The sequence below is a fragment of the Schistocerca gregaria genome, chromosome 1 (genome assembly GCF_023897955.1).
Source record: "Schistocerca gregaria isolate iqSchGreg1 chromosome 1, iqSchGreg1.2, whole genome shotgun sequence".
Taxonomy (NCBI): Eukaryota; Metazoa; Arthropoda; class Insecta; order Orthoptera; family Acrididae; genus Schistocerca; species Schistocerca gregaria.
In genome coordinates, this window is record NC_064920.1 from 996245162 (window position 1) to 996263133 (window position 17972).

Consider the following 17972-nt stretch of genomic DNA (forward strand, 5'->3'; position numbering starts at 1 on the left):
AATAGTAGTAGACCAGTGTCATTAAAAGTGTTTGGAATTTAAAATAGAAAGTTTTTAAGAAATTACATTTTTTGTGCCTGTCGATATAGCTACCAATTTTTTTTATTAACACTTTAGAGGCTAAGTATATCTAATGCAGGCTGATTGTTTACACTGAAATTATGAACAGGAACATTTGTTTGACACAAAACGTAGGGCAAGTTAGTTACATACGAGAAAACTGTGTGGTATTTTGTAGAAGACAGTAAAAGTCCTAATAAGTTTTGAGAAGACTTGCAGTTTGATTCTGGGATCATATGACGGTGCCACCTGCAGTAAAAAGCTAAACTTGGTGACAGTTAACTGTAGCTGCAGTTGTGATTTTGTATCCCAAAATTATCAGCTATATGTATTCTGCATATTATTTTACTTATGAAATTATCATCTACTGGAGTTAATCCTTACTTGTAAAAATAACCGAATATGCTTAAAATGAAAATATATGTTTCATTGTACATATTTTACCATGGTTTCTTTGTTCTTACAGATATAAGAGATACAGTGAACTACAAGGAGGTCATGAAGCAATACGGCCTTGGCCCCAATGGTGGCATAGTAACATCACTGAACCTGTTTGCTACAAAATTTAGCCAAGTTGTGTCGCTGCTTGAAAAAGCAGGATCACAGTATGATTTGGCAATACTTGACACTCCTGGTCAGATTGAAGTATTTACATGGTCAGCATCAGGAAACATAGTCACTGAAGCTTTGGCTTCATCGTTTCCTACTGTTGTTGTTTATGTGATGGACACAGTTCGAAGTGTTAATCCTGTCACTTTTATGTCTAATATGCTGTATGCATGTTCTATACTGTACAAAACGAAACTACCTTTCATTGTTGCAATGAACAAGGTAAGATTTATTTTTCTAATTGCAAAGTTATTCATTGTCTTGTTAGTTAGTAACATATTTTATATAACTACATCTGATGCTTTCAAGGTTGACATTGTGGAGCACAGTTATGCTGTGGAATGGATGAAAGACTTTGAGGTTTTCCAGGAAGCTCTGGAATCTGAAACAACATATATATCAAATTTAACAAGGTCGATGTCTTTAGCTTTAGATGAATTCTACAGCACACTGAAGAGTGTTGGAGTGTCAGCTGTTAGTGGTGCTGGTATGGATGAATTTTTTCATTTGGTAGAAAAGGCAGCTGAAGAATTTGAACAGTGAGTCAAAAGTTTTCTTTTTATTTATCACACTTAATTCATAATATGTAATTAATAGGAAAATGGGGAATTTTTGGAAGTGCGAAAAGTGAAATGAGTTACAAAAAGTACTCAATATTCAGAGGAGCTGCTGAGATGTTGAAAGGCACATAAACAAGAATTTGGACATTGTAACACAGTCCAAACTTAGCTTTTTTTCAGAGCGTAGTAGAAAGGGATGTATGCAGACTTTGTCTCATAAGATGCGTTATGATTTTCTTGTTCGTGTGCATGTATAGAGTGCAGTACAATATGTACTAGCCAAAGTGTCCTATGTGCAAGGATGATTGTCTTTACTTATTCATTGTTAAGATGTGGGTTAATTTTGTTATCGATTATTTCATGGCACCCTAAGTCATCAGTTGAAATACTTATGTACAAGAATTGAAATGTCACCTCAAAAGCAGCATTGTATGAAAGTGAGTCATGGACTGAAGAGAAATCAGAATAAAAATAAAAAGAATACCATAACTCTCATTTGTTGCTTAATTTTTCAAATAAAATCTGTATTCTGCTGGAAAATATGTACATTAAAATATTCTCATCGCTCTAAAGAATATTACCATTTTGTCTTCACTATCAGTGATTTGTTCATGTTCAGTATTCCCATATTTCAGCTGTGTGATTTATCAACAGTGAAAGATTTCAGTGTATTCCATCTGTGTTTATACTTTGCAAACCACTTGTGGACTATGGCATGACTTAGTAGAGGCTAGTCCTGTCTGGTTATTCCTTTCAAAAAACAGTATGTTGTTCTGTTTCACAATTCCTTTGATTTCAGTTATGTAATTGTTTATCACATGTATGCTAGAGGAAGTGGTACATTCTTAGGACCAAATTTAAGCTCTCAATGTTTTGATTTGAGTTGTTACCATAAGGTGCAAAATGCTTTTACTCCGTTCTCTCTTATCTTGGCTAGATAAGAGTAACAAAATATGTCAGACTGAGAGAAAATTACTTGACACATTTTTACTTCATTGTATATTTACCAGGTGTTTCATGGACAGTAGAGCTGTCTTGCTACAACTATTTGTTCTGGTTTGATTAAATGCATCTTCTTGGTGTTGGGGTGTCTCCACCATTTTTGTTCGTCCACATTATGCTACTATGCAGCCTTAATCACTGGCACAGAGTTGCTGTCTGTACATGCCTGTTCCACCTCGCACATTTTCTCATTAACTAACGTAACACTGACCTGCTGTCTGATACGGCTGCTTATTATACAGTTAGTCAAAGTTGCTCCTGTTATCTGACAGCATCCACATTTTCACCACCTGGAGGGATTGTGCAGCAATTTTTGGTTTAGCAGACACTGCCATATACAATGACAGGTTTTACCAATATTCGATATAATTAGGCTTTAAGTTGGAGTAGAATTTTCCAATCACATAGAACTCCTGTGACTTTGGACCTTTGCATTCCTACTATATTGACTCTGGCTGGTGCACCATTTATGTTTTTGTTGTTTTGAATGCAGATCTCAGGTTACAGAATTTTGTTTACTGTTTGTAGTGTGCTGTTGCTTAATTTAATGGAATCAGGTGCTTGCATAGTTTCCAAGTATTTGGTTTTGAGGGTGTTTGTATATTGGCCATATGGTTGGAGTCAATCATAACAATTTTCAGTTTGTTTCTGTAGGTTTTCTCTGCTTTTGGCTGCAAGCACAACATTATTTGTGTCATCTTACATTTTATTTCATGATAAAATACCTGTGTGACTTACTTCTTTTTCACTGTGTACACTACATCATATTTTTTGTAATAGTAATTAATTTTAAGCTCCATCTGAGGTAGGTTCATGTTAATATGGGTTCTGAGTTTCTGTTGTAGCACTAATTTCACATCAAGGAGAAGTGTGCTTCAAATCCTCATTCTGTCACCCACATTTAAATTTTGTAGGGTTTTCTTCAACAAGTAATTGAGGACGTTAGGTCAGATTACTGCTCGGAGATACAGGGGTTAGCACGGGATAGGAATCCATGGCAGACCACATCAAAACATTCAGATGACCAATGTAAAATAAATAAAAAATAGAAAAGATTGATTTCCTACATCATCCTTGCCCTATCTGAGCTCAGCTTCTATCAGTAATAATCTTCTCGCTGATGTGATCTTAAACTTCAATTCTTCCCAAATGGTCAGCCATTCATCTGCAAAATTCTCAGATATATTGTGTTTTGTCACCTGAAGAAGTAATTCATGGTTCCAAAAGCTAAGAGTTTTGTGAGTATTATGTTGTGGTGTGAATTGTGTCATTTGCTTCAGGGACTTGCAGATCAGTTACAGAGGCATCTTTTCTGTCATTAACTCCAAGTCAACAATTACATTTTTTAATAAAACGTAAAACCATTGAAATATAAACTATTGAGGAGCAACTCATTTAGGTTGACCTGGCAGAGCTGCAACATTTCTGCTGGTGCCTAAAGCAAACTACCACTTAGTACTCAGTGGGGTGTTCCAATTTTATTTGGTTCCTCTAGTAGCAGTAGAGGCATTTTATGGTTCAGTTGCACTGGGAAGTTAAAGTGTAACAGGGCTGCAGACACAAACGTAATATTAATTATATATATTTATATAATTTTTTTCTTTTTTTGGTGGTGGGGGGGGGGGGGGGGTGATAAACGTGATCAGGGTCTATTTTTGTGTCCAGTTGTGTTTATTTCTACAAAGAGAAACCTGCAGTATCAAGACAATAGATACTTTATTAATTGTGTTTGTCCTTTGAAGCAGTTGATTGTAAACTATTGAGACCTTTGTAAAGTCTATTGCTAAAGAGTGACCTCTAGTCTCAGCTTGATAGCCCATATTCCCATGGAGAGTGGCATGTAATTCCAAGCAGTCACTAATTAAATAGTTGTAACAGCAGCACCACAATCCTCTTACCCATCGTATTTATTTCTCCATCATTTCTTTTCGGACAATACAGATCTGCTATTCTGTTACAAATATACCATCGTTCGTATACAGAATGAGTTGCATAAGACATAACATTCCTTTTATTTCATAAACTGTTCAAGCTACTGAAATGAGCTTTTCAGCAAATGGTGATATGCAGAGTGGCATGTACTTTTGTTGTATGGGTAACACTCTCATGCATTTTAATTATAAATTTCTGGTGTTTAAGCATATAGAAATTACAGATCACTTTCTTTGACACCTCATCCTCAGCACTGTAATACAGTATAGTGATAATTATTCAGGATAATTTGGGAGAGAAGATGCATGAATAATTGAGATATTTTCAAATTTGTATTCTTTGTTCTAAAGTTTATCCAACTTCTGGTCGTAGGTACTGCAGGACTGTTTACTTCTTACAACAGTTGTGATGTTGGTCTGCTTCGGAGATGAGTTGGCATTTTCCCCATGCATTGCAAATTTTTCTTGCAGAATAATGTCATTGTACTGCTGAAACCCCCTCTGGTCCATATAATCTAGAAGAATATCAATACACTGCAATGCAGTACAATGACGACAATGCCACGCCTTTATCCCCATTTCCACATTCACTGTTCTCTTCTTTTTTTGTTGTGAAGGAGCGGTCACAATTTCGGTGACACTCATATAATAGAAGCTGGGTTCACATGTGTCAATTTTCAGCAACTCATTCAGGGTTTCTTCATTGACATCTTCAAAACAGTTTGACCCCATTTCCAGTTTCATTATTTGCTCAGTTTTTATTTATTCATCAGGGATATGTTGAAAAAATCACTTGCTTCCACATCTGGAAGAATTTTCCTACATGTTCAAATTGATGTATGTGATTTAACTTCCTGCCAGGCATCTACAATTATCTTCTTCTTCCAGAATGCCACCAAATCATCCTCATCATGTAGCATTCTCAGTAGACCAGCTTGGTAGAACTGTTTTACTGATGCAGTTATGCTTTGGTCCATTGGCTGTATAATGGCAGTGACGTTTTTCGAGGTAAAAACAGAATTCTGATGAGACCATCATCAGATACAACAAGCCTCATGTTGGGATGTGAAGGGGCATTATCATACAAGAGAATAGCCATTTATGACAATCCTTTCTCTTCTAGAAATTGCCAAACTTGTGGTACAAAATGTGTGTGGAACCAGTTTTTTAAAAATTCACAGTGCATCGGTGCTCCTTTTTGATTGAAATAATGCACAGTCCTTTTGATTGTAATAATGCACAGGGAGATCCTTAGCTTTGGTATCCTGGAACGCTCAGGATTTTCTTGATTTTCCAATCCCTGGTAGTTTCACTTTGTGGTTCCCAGAAGTGTTAGTGTGGCACAGGATTGTAACGCATTCTTTGGACAGCTTATACCCGGAAGCATGTACTTTACTCTCAAAAGCAAGGATTCCAGATGGTAAGACATTTCCAGTACAGATAACTTTCGTCTGCATTATAAATTTGGTCTGGTGTGAAATTCTCTTCTTCCACAAATTTGTGGAACTCTTCCCGGAAGGAATCAGCTGCTGCATCATTTTAACTAAGTTGCTCTCCTTGCACAGTAAGTTTGTTAATCCCGTGACATTGTTTGATTCTGGTTAGCCATCCATATGATGTGGTAAATTCTCTCTCTAGCCGTAGAGCTCCATGAAAAAAATTAGCATTTCCAACACACATTGCACCTGAAACAGTGATACCCTCTTCTCATTTTTGGATAAACCATTGCAAAAGAGCAGCCTCTAATTCATCAAATGTAGATATCTTCAAGCATTGTCAAACAGATGGTCCAGAAATAGAATCACAGTTATGGACAAAATCCTGTATTTTCTGCTGCATTCCAGCACCACAATCAGCACTTTGTTTTGCAGTAGTTTCCCCCTTTTCAAATCTCAGTTACATCTGATTTTTGTTTTAATGTCAACATGTTTTCTTGGTTTCTCAGTCATATCTCTTACAAATTTCTTTTAACTTGTTTTGTTGGCAGTTACAGACTGATTAACATCAGAAAAACAAGCTTGTTTTTGATTTATGTGGAACTGGCCAGCCAGTAACAATGGAAACTGTACTCTGTTGTCAGCGGCAGTCATTTAAACAGTGAAAATGTCACTCATTTCTACACAGTGGGTTGTTATTGCTATTTGCTAGAGTATTGCATGTTTTGTGTGCACAAACAATCCACACATAAATAATTAGAAGTACACGATATTTGTTAATATTTCTTATAAAATATTGTTCACAATTACAAATATTTTCTTTCTATTACAAAATTTGTTCTTTGTATTGGAACACTCCCAAAATTTGCTATGAAAAATAAGAATTTCTCTGTATGTATTACCAAAATCAAACATCAACAGTAAACAAGGGCTTTTATTTAAAATAACCTTATGGAGCTAGAAAACACAAAAGTATTCCCCTGGGGTTTTAGCTTCATTCAGCCAATGTGGAACAGAGGTGTCATAATACCAAGATGGGCACCTGTGGTTTGTTACTTCTTTGGAGTAATTTCTAGAAACATCTAGTAATAAAATACATTTTAATGTGGTACCTCTTGGTGTGTTTTATTTATTAATTTTTCAGATTCAACTTTGTGAAACATGTTCACAAATATTATTACCAACTTTACATTGGATACACTGTTCCATTCATTTCTGGTGCTGATTTTGAGCAACTTGTTTGATTTATACTTGATTTGACAATATTTTTACAAAACTTTGCACATCGGAAACAAACACTTTTCTACAAGCGTTGCAAATTCTGAATGGGGAATCCATGATAATTAGCTAAAGTCCACTTATGAGGCCAGCCAATTGGGAGATAGCATACAGTAACCAGTGAGAATGGCTGAATATAAATGATTTCTTTTGTCAGATGACACAAATTGATTACATTTGTTTTTTACCTGTATAATGCCACAATAACATTTATTCATCTCAGTTATTATGAATTTTTTAAGTTGGTTACTGATTTTCATATTTGTATGATAATTGGAAAAAAAAGCTAGTTGTGCTGACAGACTGACCTGTAGCAAAGCCAGTGGTCTAAGTTAGAATGGAACATGGCAGTTTGATTGTAAACTGGCAATGCCAGAAATCCCAACACAAAAATACACACAAAAATCTCTGCATAATTTCTAGGATTTCAGACATGGATAAAGCACTTGATGTCATGGAGTCAAATACCTGAACATCACAGCAATTAAATAGTGAATTCATAGTTCAGTGGCATAGTCAGCAGGCTGTTAAGCAACTGTATAGTGGCACGATATGGATCAAATCCCACCTTTAGCACCATTATTATTATTTTTAATCAATAAGAGAAACAAAATTGATGGAATAAACAGTTTGTGGTTCTGAATATGATTTTTTGACCCTAAAAAGGAACCAGCATGTGTATTCTTTACCACTGACTATTCCATCCAAAGGCTGTCCACTTTAGTGATCATGTATTGTGTGAGGAAGGGGGTCTATGATGTGTGTCTTTTTGTATCATTTTCCCACAGGCAGCTAGAACAACATTTGAAGGTCATGGCGTTACTTGGAACATGGCCCTTCCAGTTTTGTCGCATGGTCCCTTTTCTCTCTGCCCATACAGTTTTGCTGGAACTGGACTCTGGTGCAGAAGGAAGCCATTCGAAAACAAAATGTCATTGTGTTCTTCCAAGTTATTCTTGCTCCATAACTGAAATGTGTATTGGTAACTGATCCTTCTGGAAACCGATTAATCCATAATTATATAGTTGACATACTGATGGGATAACATTATCCATAATATGATTATAGTGGGCAACATGAAGTCAGCCATCTATACTGTTGGTGTCCCAAGTCTGTGGAAACACATCCATTTTCAGACTGCCACCTCCATGTACCCACTGCAGTATGGCTTGTGAATATATTTGGGGTCAAACCAGACACCATGCAGTCTGTATACTAGAGATCAAACACAGAACAAGTACGAGTCTACCAGGCAAGGGAGCACAGTCATTAGCAGACTGGACTTGAATTCAGGGGGACGTGTTTAGCTATTCTAATTTAGGTTTTCCATTATTTCCCTAAATCACTTAAGGCAAATGCCAGGATGGTTCCTCCGAAAAGGACTTGGCCACTTTCCTTCTCCGTCCTTTCTTTATCTGAGCTTGTGCTCCATTTATAATCACTTTGTTGTCGACGGGACATTAAATGTTAATTTCCTCCTCCAAGTACGAGTCTAATGTTGAGAGTTGCATACCTTAGAAATCGAGGTTCCATTGTTACCTTAATACTGTATTAATGTTCTGTGTTCCATGATATCACTTCCTACTCATCAACTAGTTCCCTCTTAGTAAAGCTAAGTGATGCAGTGTATACAAGAGCAAATGTGCACAGTTACAGGAAGAGTGATGTCTGGGAAATGTTTGATGAAAAACATACAAAGTTCATCCGGTGCAAGTAAAGTGGTTGTATTCTTGTTTATTTTACATCTACCATGAAAAATGTATGTGGTCCATCAAAGGAAATAGGGTGCAGAGTGGTGTCATTGTTATGTCCCTGTGGCCTAAAAGTGCACTGTTTTGTATTCTTTTAGCCATCTATGAGCTGCTAGTGAGTTGTGTAGCTTATCATTCACTTCTGAAATATTTTTGAGGACTACTGTAAATGTATTTTAATAGTTAATCACCATGTAAAGAATAAACTTAGTCGTCATGTCCTATTTTCTTTGTATTGTCATCACAGACTCAAAACTGTGTATTTGTAGATGTACTCTGAACAGAGATTGAATGAGATGGAATGAGCAGGCCTATATGAGAACTGTCGAAGAGTAGGCGAATGATCAGCTTTGGTTTATTGGGAGAATTGTAGGAAAGAGTGGTTCACCTGTAAAGGAGATCACATATAGGATGCTGGTGTGACCTATTCTTGAGTAGGGCCTACTCCTGGAGTGTTTGAGATCCGTACCAGATCGGATTGAAGGAAAACATCAAAGTAATTTAGAGGCAGGCTGCTAAATTTGTTACCAGTAGGTTTGAACAACTCAAATGGAAATCCCTGGAGAGAAGGTGACGTTCTTTTCGAGAAACACTGTTGAGAAAATTTAGAGAACCAGCATTTAAATCTGACTGCTGAACAGTTCTGCTGCTACCAACATACATTGCACATAAGGACCACAAAGATCAGAAACGGAAAATTAAGACTCATATGGAGGCATGTAGAAAGACGTATTTCCCTCGTTCTATTTGCGAGTGGAACAGGAAATGAATTGAATAGTAGTGGTACAGGGTACCCTCTACCTTGCACCATACAGTGGCTTGTGAAGTATCTATGTAGATCTAGAAATAGTAAAATAAATTTACAGCATTTTTTGAAAAAGTTCTGTACATATATAAAAATAAATTAAATAGACTTAGGCTGCAGTTATGGAGTTATATGTTTTTGTTTCAACCTTGATGACAGATTATGGTGATTACTATATGTAGCAGTGTTCCTATCAACCACAGTGATGTATATAACAATTCAAAACCATACCTTGGAGCCATTAGATCAGAAAGGATTTAGAAAAGGCTGATATAAGCCCATCAGACATTTTCAGCTTAAACTCATAAAGACAAAAATTAGCAAAGGGGTAGCATTGTCAGAGAATGAAGTCAGCACCAAACCTGCACTGAAGAAAGAAAAAGTGTCCATGGAGAAAAAAAATGAGATCTACAGAAAACTCCCAAGGATTAAAACGTGGTAGCTTTTTATGATCTGATTGTGTTCAGTTGCACCTAATAATACTAATACTGCTACTACTACCACTACTACTACTACTTATATTATTATTATTATTATTATTATTGTTATTAATAATAGTAATAATAATAATAATAATAATAATGTTGGTTATATATACTTCTGTATAAATGCATCTATAAACAGAATAATATTCACTGCCCAACAGTTGCTAATGTAGTGACGGTGCTGCAAGTCCTCAGTTATACTTGCAAACTCAAGTACTTACTCTCCGTTCTGCACTGGTAGTGTCCACTTATACCCAAGACAATACTCAAGTGATGAGTTTATGGGTGTAATTGGGCAGTGGTGGAGGCTGATCTTACAGAGACGACGAATTCGGATATGACATCACAGGACATAGGGCCCGCTTGTGAGTTTAAAGCGAGTATTTAGAAATCATTTTTCGTCTCTAGTATACTCTTACTAGATCATCATGCACTATGGAAAATACTTTTTCATGGGAATATGTTACATTCTGCAAGTCATAATGGATTTTCCTCGGCAAGCACTAACTGGTAGAGTTGATTATCATCATGAGCATTGCCTTGACAGCCACACACTCACTTTGTCATCCAATCTCCCAAAACTGACACCAAACTATGTCATCTTATTGGCGAAATGCAATATTATGTTTTAGCTGCACCGTGTATATATAAGAATTTTTCCATGATGTGTTACAAGTTCATTCTATTGGACTGGAGTTGTTACATACCAATGTCCTGTTTCCAGACAAGTACTTGTTTCTCCAGTATCACTATGTCATTTTATCCATTGTTGCATAGTGTGCCTTGATACTCCATACTGTGCCATGTGAGCATCTCATCTGGAGGTTGGGTAGCACTGGTCGCAAGAAGGATGGGAAGGTGGTTACTTGTGTTGGAATCATCAATGTTAGCCTCTGACACCTTCATCCACAAGAGCAATGATGTGGTCACAGATAGCTTATTGACGATGAGGTATGGCTTGTGAAGAAAGTGACTGGACTCAAATCAAGGTGGTTCAGGTACCTGAACTTCAAACATGTACCGTCATTGGTATTGTGGAATGAATAGTGAAATGATAAATGCAATTCACTTCTTTACTTTGTCAGTCACTGTAGCAGAATAGTTTTACCACACGCAAGGACAATGTATAGTTTGGTAAATTACTCCAGATTACATTTGTCCTATGGTTAAGGCGATCCTACAAGGAAGTGAAGCAGTTTAGTCCCTCTAAATGCATCCATACAAGGTTTAGATCATTAGGGTTGGTTTTTGAAAAAATCTAAGTCCGCTGTAATCATGTTTGAGCACTTTACTTCATACAGCTGGTGAGTTGGCACAGTGATTACTTGCCGACCAGGACATCATGGGTTCAAATCCCCTGGCTCACTTTTTTTTTCCATGTGTATAATTAATGCTCTCAACTATTAGTCAAAAGAAATGTAAAGAAATGTAGATGTGCCAAAATGTCTTCTATTCAGTATGCAAAAGTGCAGAAGGTTTGTGAACGTGACACATTGTTGAGACTAAGTTCAGGAAGAAACTGTCTAAACGATGATACAAAATTATATGAGGTGTGATTATTTATTTGTGCTAAATCTGATATCTAGTGACCTGCACCCTTTTACTAGCATTACTATTGAGTGCCCCCCAGCAGTGTGGTAAAGCATATGGAAATCAGCTGCTTAACAGATGAATCCTTCCCTTGCCATAAGTGGGTAATATAATCTTTAAAATACAGCAGAGTTTTTGCTGCTTCTGATGTTGTGCGAGCTAAATAAAAAATCTTTGATGATCCTCACTTAAAACTTCTGGGCTGATAGGCTATGGTTGATGTATTAAAACTCTCCACTGATGTTTCGTCTCCAGTTGCGGGAGTCATCCTCCAAGGTAAAGCTGCGAACTGCAAAGAGAACTCGAGGAAGCACTGGTTATATACGCACTGGAGAGGGCACCACTATCCATCATGTGGCATCAGCTATGAGACTGTCTTTGTAATGTCAACATTCTCAGTTGAAATTAATTGATTGTAACGCTTCCGGTGCAATGCTGACGTCCAGATTTTATCCAGTTTAACGTGTTCCTCTTTCCTGTTAAAATTATTGTGGTGTTCGGTAATCTCAATAGTTTCTCTATACATGTGCACATAATAATGCGAGGTTGCAGATATAACACTTGTCTCTCTGAATTTTATTTCATGATTACCTTCCTGGTAAACATGTTACGATACCGCCGATTTATCCTTGTGACGCAGGTGGGAATTCCTCTTATGTTCAACAAGATGGGTGTTAACACTTCTCTTTGTGGTACCGATACAAACCTGTCCACAACGACAAGGAATTTAATATATAATAAATAGCCGAAGGATGTCATGCATCTTTTTCCGACATTAAATATTCTTTTATTTTCCTGGTGGGTCTGAAAACAGTTTTCATCCCATATTTGCTTAATACTTTCTTAATGCAATCTGAGACCTTACCAATGAACGGAAGAAAAACCTTGCCATTAGGCAGCTGCTGTTCGTCATTGCTCCTGATTCTCTGCCTAGAGTGTAGGTGCTCGATGTATCTCCTTACTAGAATAGCCATTCTTCACAAAAGTCAACCGTAGACGTTCAATCTTATCATTTTAATAGACAGGTTCACAAAGGTTTTTATTACACCTCTTTTTTGTATAAGGTGGTGGTTTGAATCTGCACGCAGATAATGATCAGTATGTGTGGCCTTTCTATATACCTTATGGCCCAACATTCTGTCCTGTCATTTAATCACAGACATAACCAGAAAATTCAGTTGCCCATTACTCTCCGTCTCCATAGTAAATTGGATTCTCTGATTAATGCTGTGTCAGGGCATCCAATACCTGTGCAGCATGTGTCCATACTCAAAAAGTGTCATCGACACAGCGATACCATCTCGTTGGTCTCTTACTGGCAGTCTGCAATGCCCGTTGTTCAAAAGTCTCCATAAACAAGTTAGCCACAGCAGGACTAAGAGGACTGCCCATAGCCACCCCATCAATCTGTTCATAAAAATTACTATTTATTGAAAGTAGGTTGTGGTGAGGCAGTGTCGGAATAATGTCACAATGTCAGTAGGAAAAATATGTGCTATGCATGAGATAGCTTCTTTTACCAGAATCATGGTAAATAGCAACACAATATCAAAACTAACGAGGATATCATCTGGGCCCATGCTCGTTTCCTTTAACTTGTCAGTGAAATGAGCTGAATTTTAATATGACTGTCAGTTCCACTAACACATGATTGCAGCATTGAGGCAAGGTGTCTCCGTGGGTGAGACTGCCTATAGCACTGAGAGTTGGCCTCAAAGGAACCTCACGTTTATGCATGTTAGGTAATCCATAGAGTCTAAGTGGGTACACTTCTGTTTTACAAAGCAGCTTCCTAACATCGGAGTAGAAAGAAGATGCTTTCACCTGGAATGGTCATTTTTAAAATCTTCATAGTCAGTTCCTTTTGAAGTTTTTTTGTAATTGAAAGGAACCAAAATATCATTGATCTTTCCATGATAGTCCTCACTCTTCAATATGGTGGTGGCTTTATTCTTATCTGCAGTAAGAACAATAATGTTTTAATCTGCGTTGATATCCCTCGGCACCTTCCTTTCTGCCTGTGACAAATTACTGTTAGGTGGCTTACATGTACGTAGAATCCTAGCTGTTTCCATCTCAATTACATCAGCGGACTACTGCCTCAGTACTTGTTACAATATGCTCAGTGGGTATGTTTTGGGAAATCTCAGCAAAATTGCATCCTTTGGCTAGTACAGAAATTTCAACTTCTGACAAATCTTTATCAGAAAAGTTGATAACAGTTAGAGAATTGTCCGCAACTGAATCCCCTGAAATGTTCTCGTGTAAGTTAACAAACTTCTTCTTCTGTCTATTTACTGATATTTCTGCATCAAGTTCCATAGTTTTCAATGTTAGACCGTCAATCTTAGTCCAATCATCACACTGAATAGCATTACCAATAAACAAGTGGAGATCAAAAAACTTATTGCTGATTCTGCCAGTGAGATGGAATGTTGGGCCGTAATATGTTTAGAAAGGCCACACATACTGATCGTTATCTGCATAAAGATTCAAACCACCACCTTAGACAGAAAAGAGGTGTAATAAAAATCTTGGTAGACAGGGCATACAAGATTTGTGACCCAGTTCATTAAAAAGATGAGATTGAACATCTATGGTCACCTTTCATGAAGAATGGCTATTCTAGTAAACAGATAGATCAAGCACTTGCAACTAGGCAGATCAAGCACTTTGCTCTAGGCAGAGAATCAGGAGCAACGACGAGCAACAGCTGCTAACGGCAAGGTTTTTCTTCCATTCATTAGTGAGGTCACAGATCACATTAGGAAAGTATTAAGCAAATATGGGGTGGAAACCATTTTCAGACCCAGCAGGAAAATAAAATATATTTAATATCAGAAAAAGAAGCACGAAATCCTTTAGATACACTGGGGGTATATAAAATTCCTTGTAGTTGTGGACAGGTTTGTATCGGTACCACAAAGAGATGTGTTAACACCCATCTTGTTGAACATAAAAGGAATTCCCGTCTGGGTCACGTGGATAAATCAGCAGGAGCAGAAAATGTTTACCAGGTAGGTAATCATGAAATAAAATTCAGTGAGACAAGCATTATATCTAATACCTTACATTATTATGCGCGCATGTACAGAGAGGCTATCGAGCTCAATAAACACGATAATAATTTTAACAGGAAAGAGGAACACGTTGAACTGGATAAAATCTGGATGTCAGCATTGCAGCAGAAGCATGACAATCAATTACTTTCAATCGAGAATGTTGGCATTACAGAGACAGTCTCATAGCTGACACCCCATGATGGGCAATGATGCCCTCTGCACTCCGTATATAATCAGCGTTTCCTAGAGTTCTCTTTGCAGTTTGTAGCTTTACCTTGAAGGATTTCCCCTGCAGCCAGAGATGAAATGTCACTGGAGAGTTTTATATATTGACCATAGTCTGTCAGCCCGGAAGTTTTAAGTGAAGACAATATCGGCCATGAAAGCCTACATAGTTTGATGATTTTCATTCATTTGCTAGCCTTTGATGGAATTAATTTATTAACATTAGATTATTACGATCACTCCTTTTTTGTGCAGAAGTCAGAGGCATCCCATGTGGATGAGCCAACAGAAAATTTTGACACCCATTTTTTCATATTTCCTACCATCTTTTCCAATTCACAGTGTGACTCACATCTACTGTGAAAAATTAACTGCACAACATCAGAATAGAAGGATGTTTTTCATATAGTAAATCTCTTATGCCAAAGAAGAAGAAGAAAAATGCTTTTGCAACTTAAAACAAAGTGGAACATCTGTCCATTTACATAGAATGCTTAGAGGTTGACATTTCACTGACAGTGACCATCATAAATTTGCTGTTAAGGTCATATGTAGTGTATCAGTAGCTAATAATAGAATATTTTATTTGTAGGAACACTTACATGTTGTCTTAGAATAGGTCTTGACCATTTTTTGCACAACATTTCAAATAATAATTCCTCTTCTGCATATCCACAAAATAAAATGGAAAAATGGCCTGTTGCCTTTCATTCACATCAGTACTATACCGTACTGTGACTCTAGTATTGATTTTATGCTGGTACTTGTGCTATCAAATGTATATTAGTGCATTTTGTGTAGCAAGATAACAAAAAAAAAAATCGGTGATAACATTCCAGCCACAGAGATCTTTATCCTTGCACTAATGCTTCTAATGTCAAGCTTTGTCTTAGCTTCATTTATCTCCAATCTGTATTCTTTGAAAAGTATGCTAACCATTACATTCTGCAGTTCTTCAAAGTCTCCTTAGTTTAAGTCCAAAGGGTTATGTCACCTGCAAATCTTAGTTTTGTATCTCCTTCCCTTACACTTTTATACCTCCTCTGAATGTGTATAATGTAAGAGAAAAATAGATTGTTCCTTCCTATAAATATGGCACATTAAATTGCGAACACGCACAGCTAAAAGACACTGACACGTAAGCTTTTCGGCGCTGCTTTCATCTGAAAAAGAAAACAAACAGTCTTTCACACAGGCAAGCATGCCTGACATACACATGACCATCATTTTAGGCAGCTCAGGCCAGAATGCAGCTGTCATTTAGAATGGAAGCAGCAGTCTGGAGGGGGTGGGGAAGGGAAATGGTAAGGGATAGCACTGTATGGGTGTTTGGGGGGGGGGGGGGAGGAGCAGGAGCACTATCTGGTGGAGGGTGCAGGTCTAGACTGCCAGCAGGCACTGGGATGGGAGGCTATGGGACATGGAGGGTGGAGGGATGGAGCAAAAGAGTAGAGGCACAGGGAAAGATGGGCGAGTGCATTGGAAGAGAGCGGCACACAGAGAGGGTGGGAGATAAGAATAGGGAGGAGGTGAAACGATGGAGGGGATGGAAACTGTTGGGTGGAGGGTATGGGGAGAGACTTTTACTAAAGGTGAAGCCAGGATAATATCAGAAGTCTTGAATGTATTTTAAGGGAACTCAAGGGTAGCTGCCATCTCCACAGTTCAGAAACGCTGGTGGTGTAGCGTAGGATCCATGTAAAGAAACAGCCATTGAAATAAAAAAAAAAAATGATTCAAATGGCTCTGAGCACTGTGGGACTTAACTTCTATCATCAGTCCCCTAGAACTTAGAACTACTTAAACCTAACTAACCTAAGGACATCACACACATCCATGGCCGAGGCAGGATTCGAACCTGCGACCGTAGCGGTCGCGCGGTTCAAGACTGTAGCGCCTAGAACTGCTTGGCCAGCTCACTGAAATCAAGCATGTTATGTTCAGCTGCATGTTGTGACACAGAGTGGTCTACTTTGCTCTTGACCACAATTTGGTGGCAGCCATTCATCCTATAAGATAGGTGGTTAGTAGTCACACCACTATAAAAACCTGTGCAATGACAGCAGTGAGCAAGTGTATTGCATGGTTACTTTCACAGTGGCCTGGCCTCTGATGGGTTATGATAATCCTGTAACAGGAGTGGAATGAGAAGTTCTAGGTAGGTGATTTTGGCAGGTCTTCCACAGGAATATGATCTATGCGCATGATAGTAGTATATGGATGGACAAGGATGTTGTGGAGGATGGGTGGGTGACAAAAAACCACCTTAATAGGGGCAGGAAGGATTTTGGGTAGGATGTCCCTCATCTCAGGGCATAATGAAAAGTAATCAAAGCCCTGGAAAGGGATGTGGTTCATTTGTTCCAGTGAGGGGTGGTACTGGGTGATGAAGGGGCCTCCTTTGTGGCTGGTTCCAGAGGATGGTGCAAGAATTGGGGATGTGAGGGGAAATGGCATGAGAGATGTGTGTGTAGACTAAGTCTGGGGAATAGTGCCTGTCTGTGAATATGTTGGTGAGACCTCGGCATACTGGATAAAGGAATTCCTATCATGGCAGATATGCCATCCCTGTGTGACCAGGCTGTATGTGAGGGATTTTTTGGCATGGAAGGCATTACAATTGTTGAAATGCAGATACTGTTGATTGTTTGTGGGTTTAATGTGGACGAAGGTGTACATGGAGCCATCAGAGAGGAGGAGAAGGACAACATCCAGGAAGGTGGCATGTTAGGTTGAGGAGAACCAGGTGAAGCGGATGGGAGAGAATATGTAGAAGTTGAAAAGCTATGAAGGTAGAGTGTTTTGGCACTAAGTCCAGATCATGAATGAATTGGAACAAGACCAGGATTTTGGTGTTTTGGGATGCAATTAAGATCTCCTCCAAATGGTGCATAACGTGGCTGGCATAGGAGGGTGCCATGCTTGTGCAAATGGCTGTGCCACAGTTTTATTTGTATATCATGCCTTCAAAGGAATTACGATGAAGTTGCTAAGATGTATGAGGAATGAGATGGTGAGTTTGAAGACTGAACAACGTTGGGAAATGTAGTGTTCAACAGTGGTAAGACCATTGGCATAAGGCATAGTGGTGTACAGGGAGGTAGCATCAACAATGACAAGTTGGTATCCAGGAGGTAAATAGGTGGGGATTGTGGAGAGTCGGTGAAGGGAGTGGTTG

General features: G+C 38.1%; 1 protein-coding gene across 1 annotated transcript in view; it reads left to right on the plus strand.

Moving 5' to 3' along the window:
• Positions 1 to 17972, plus strand: part of LOC126278441 (GPN-loop GTPase 1) — a 38516-nt gene that overhangs the window by 13006 nt on the left and 7538 nt on the right. The window contains exons 2-3 of the mRNA XM_049978559.1: positions 527 to 891; positions 979 to 1208. Coding sequence (XP_049834516.1) covers positions 527 to 891; positions 979 to 1208 — 595 coding nt within the window. The remainder of the gene's footprint in view (positions 1 to 526; positions 892 to 978; positions 1209 to 17972) is intronic.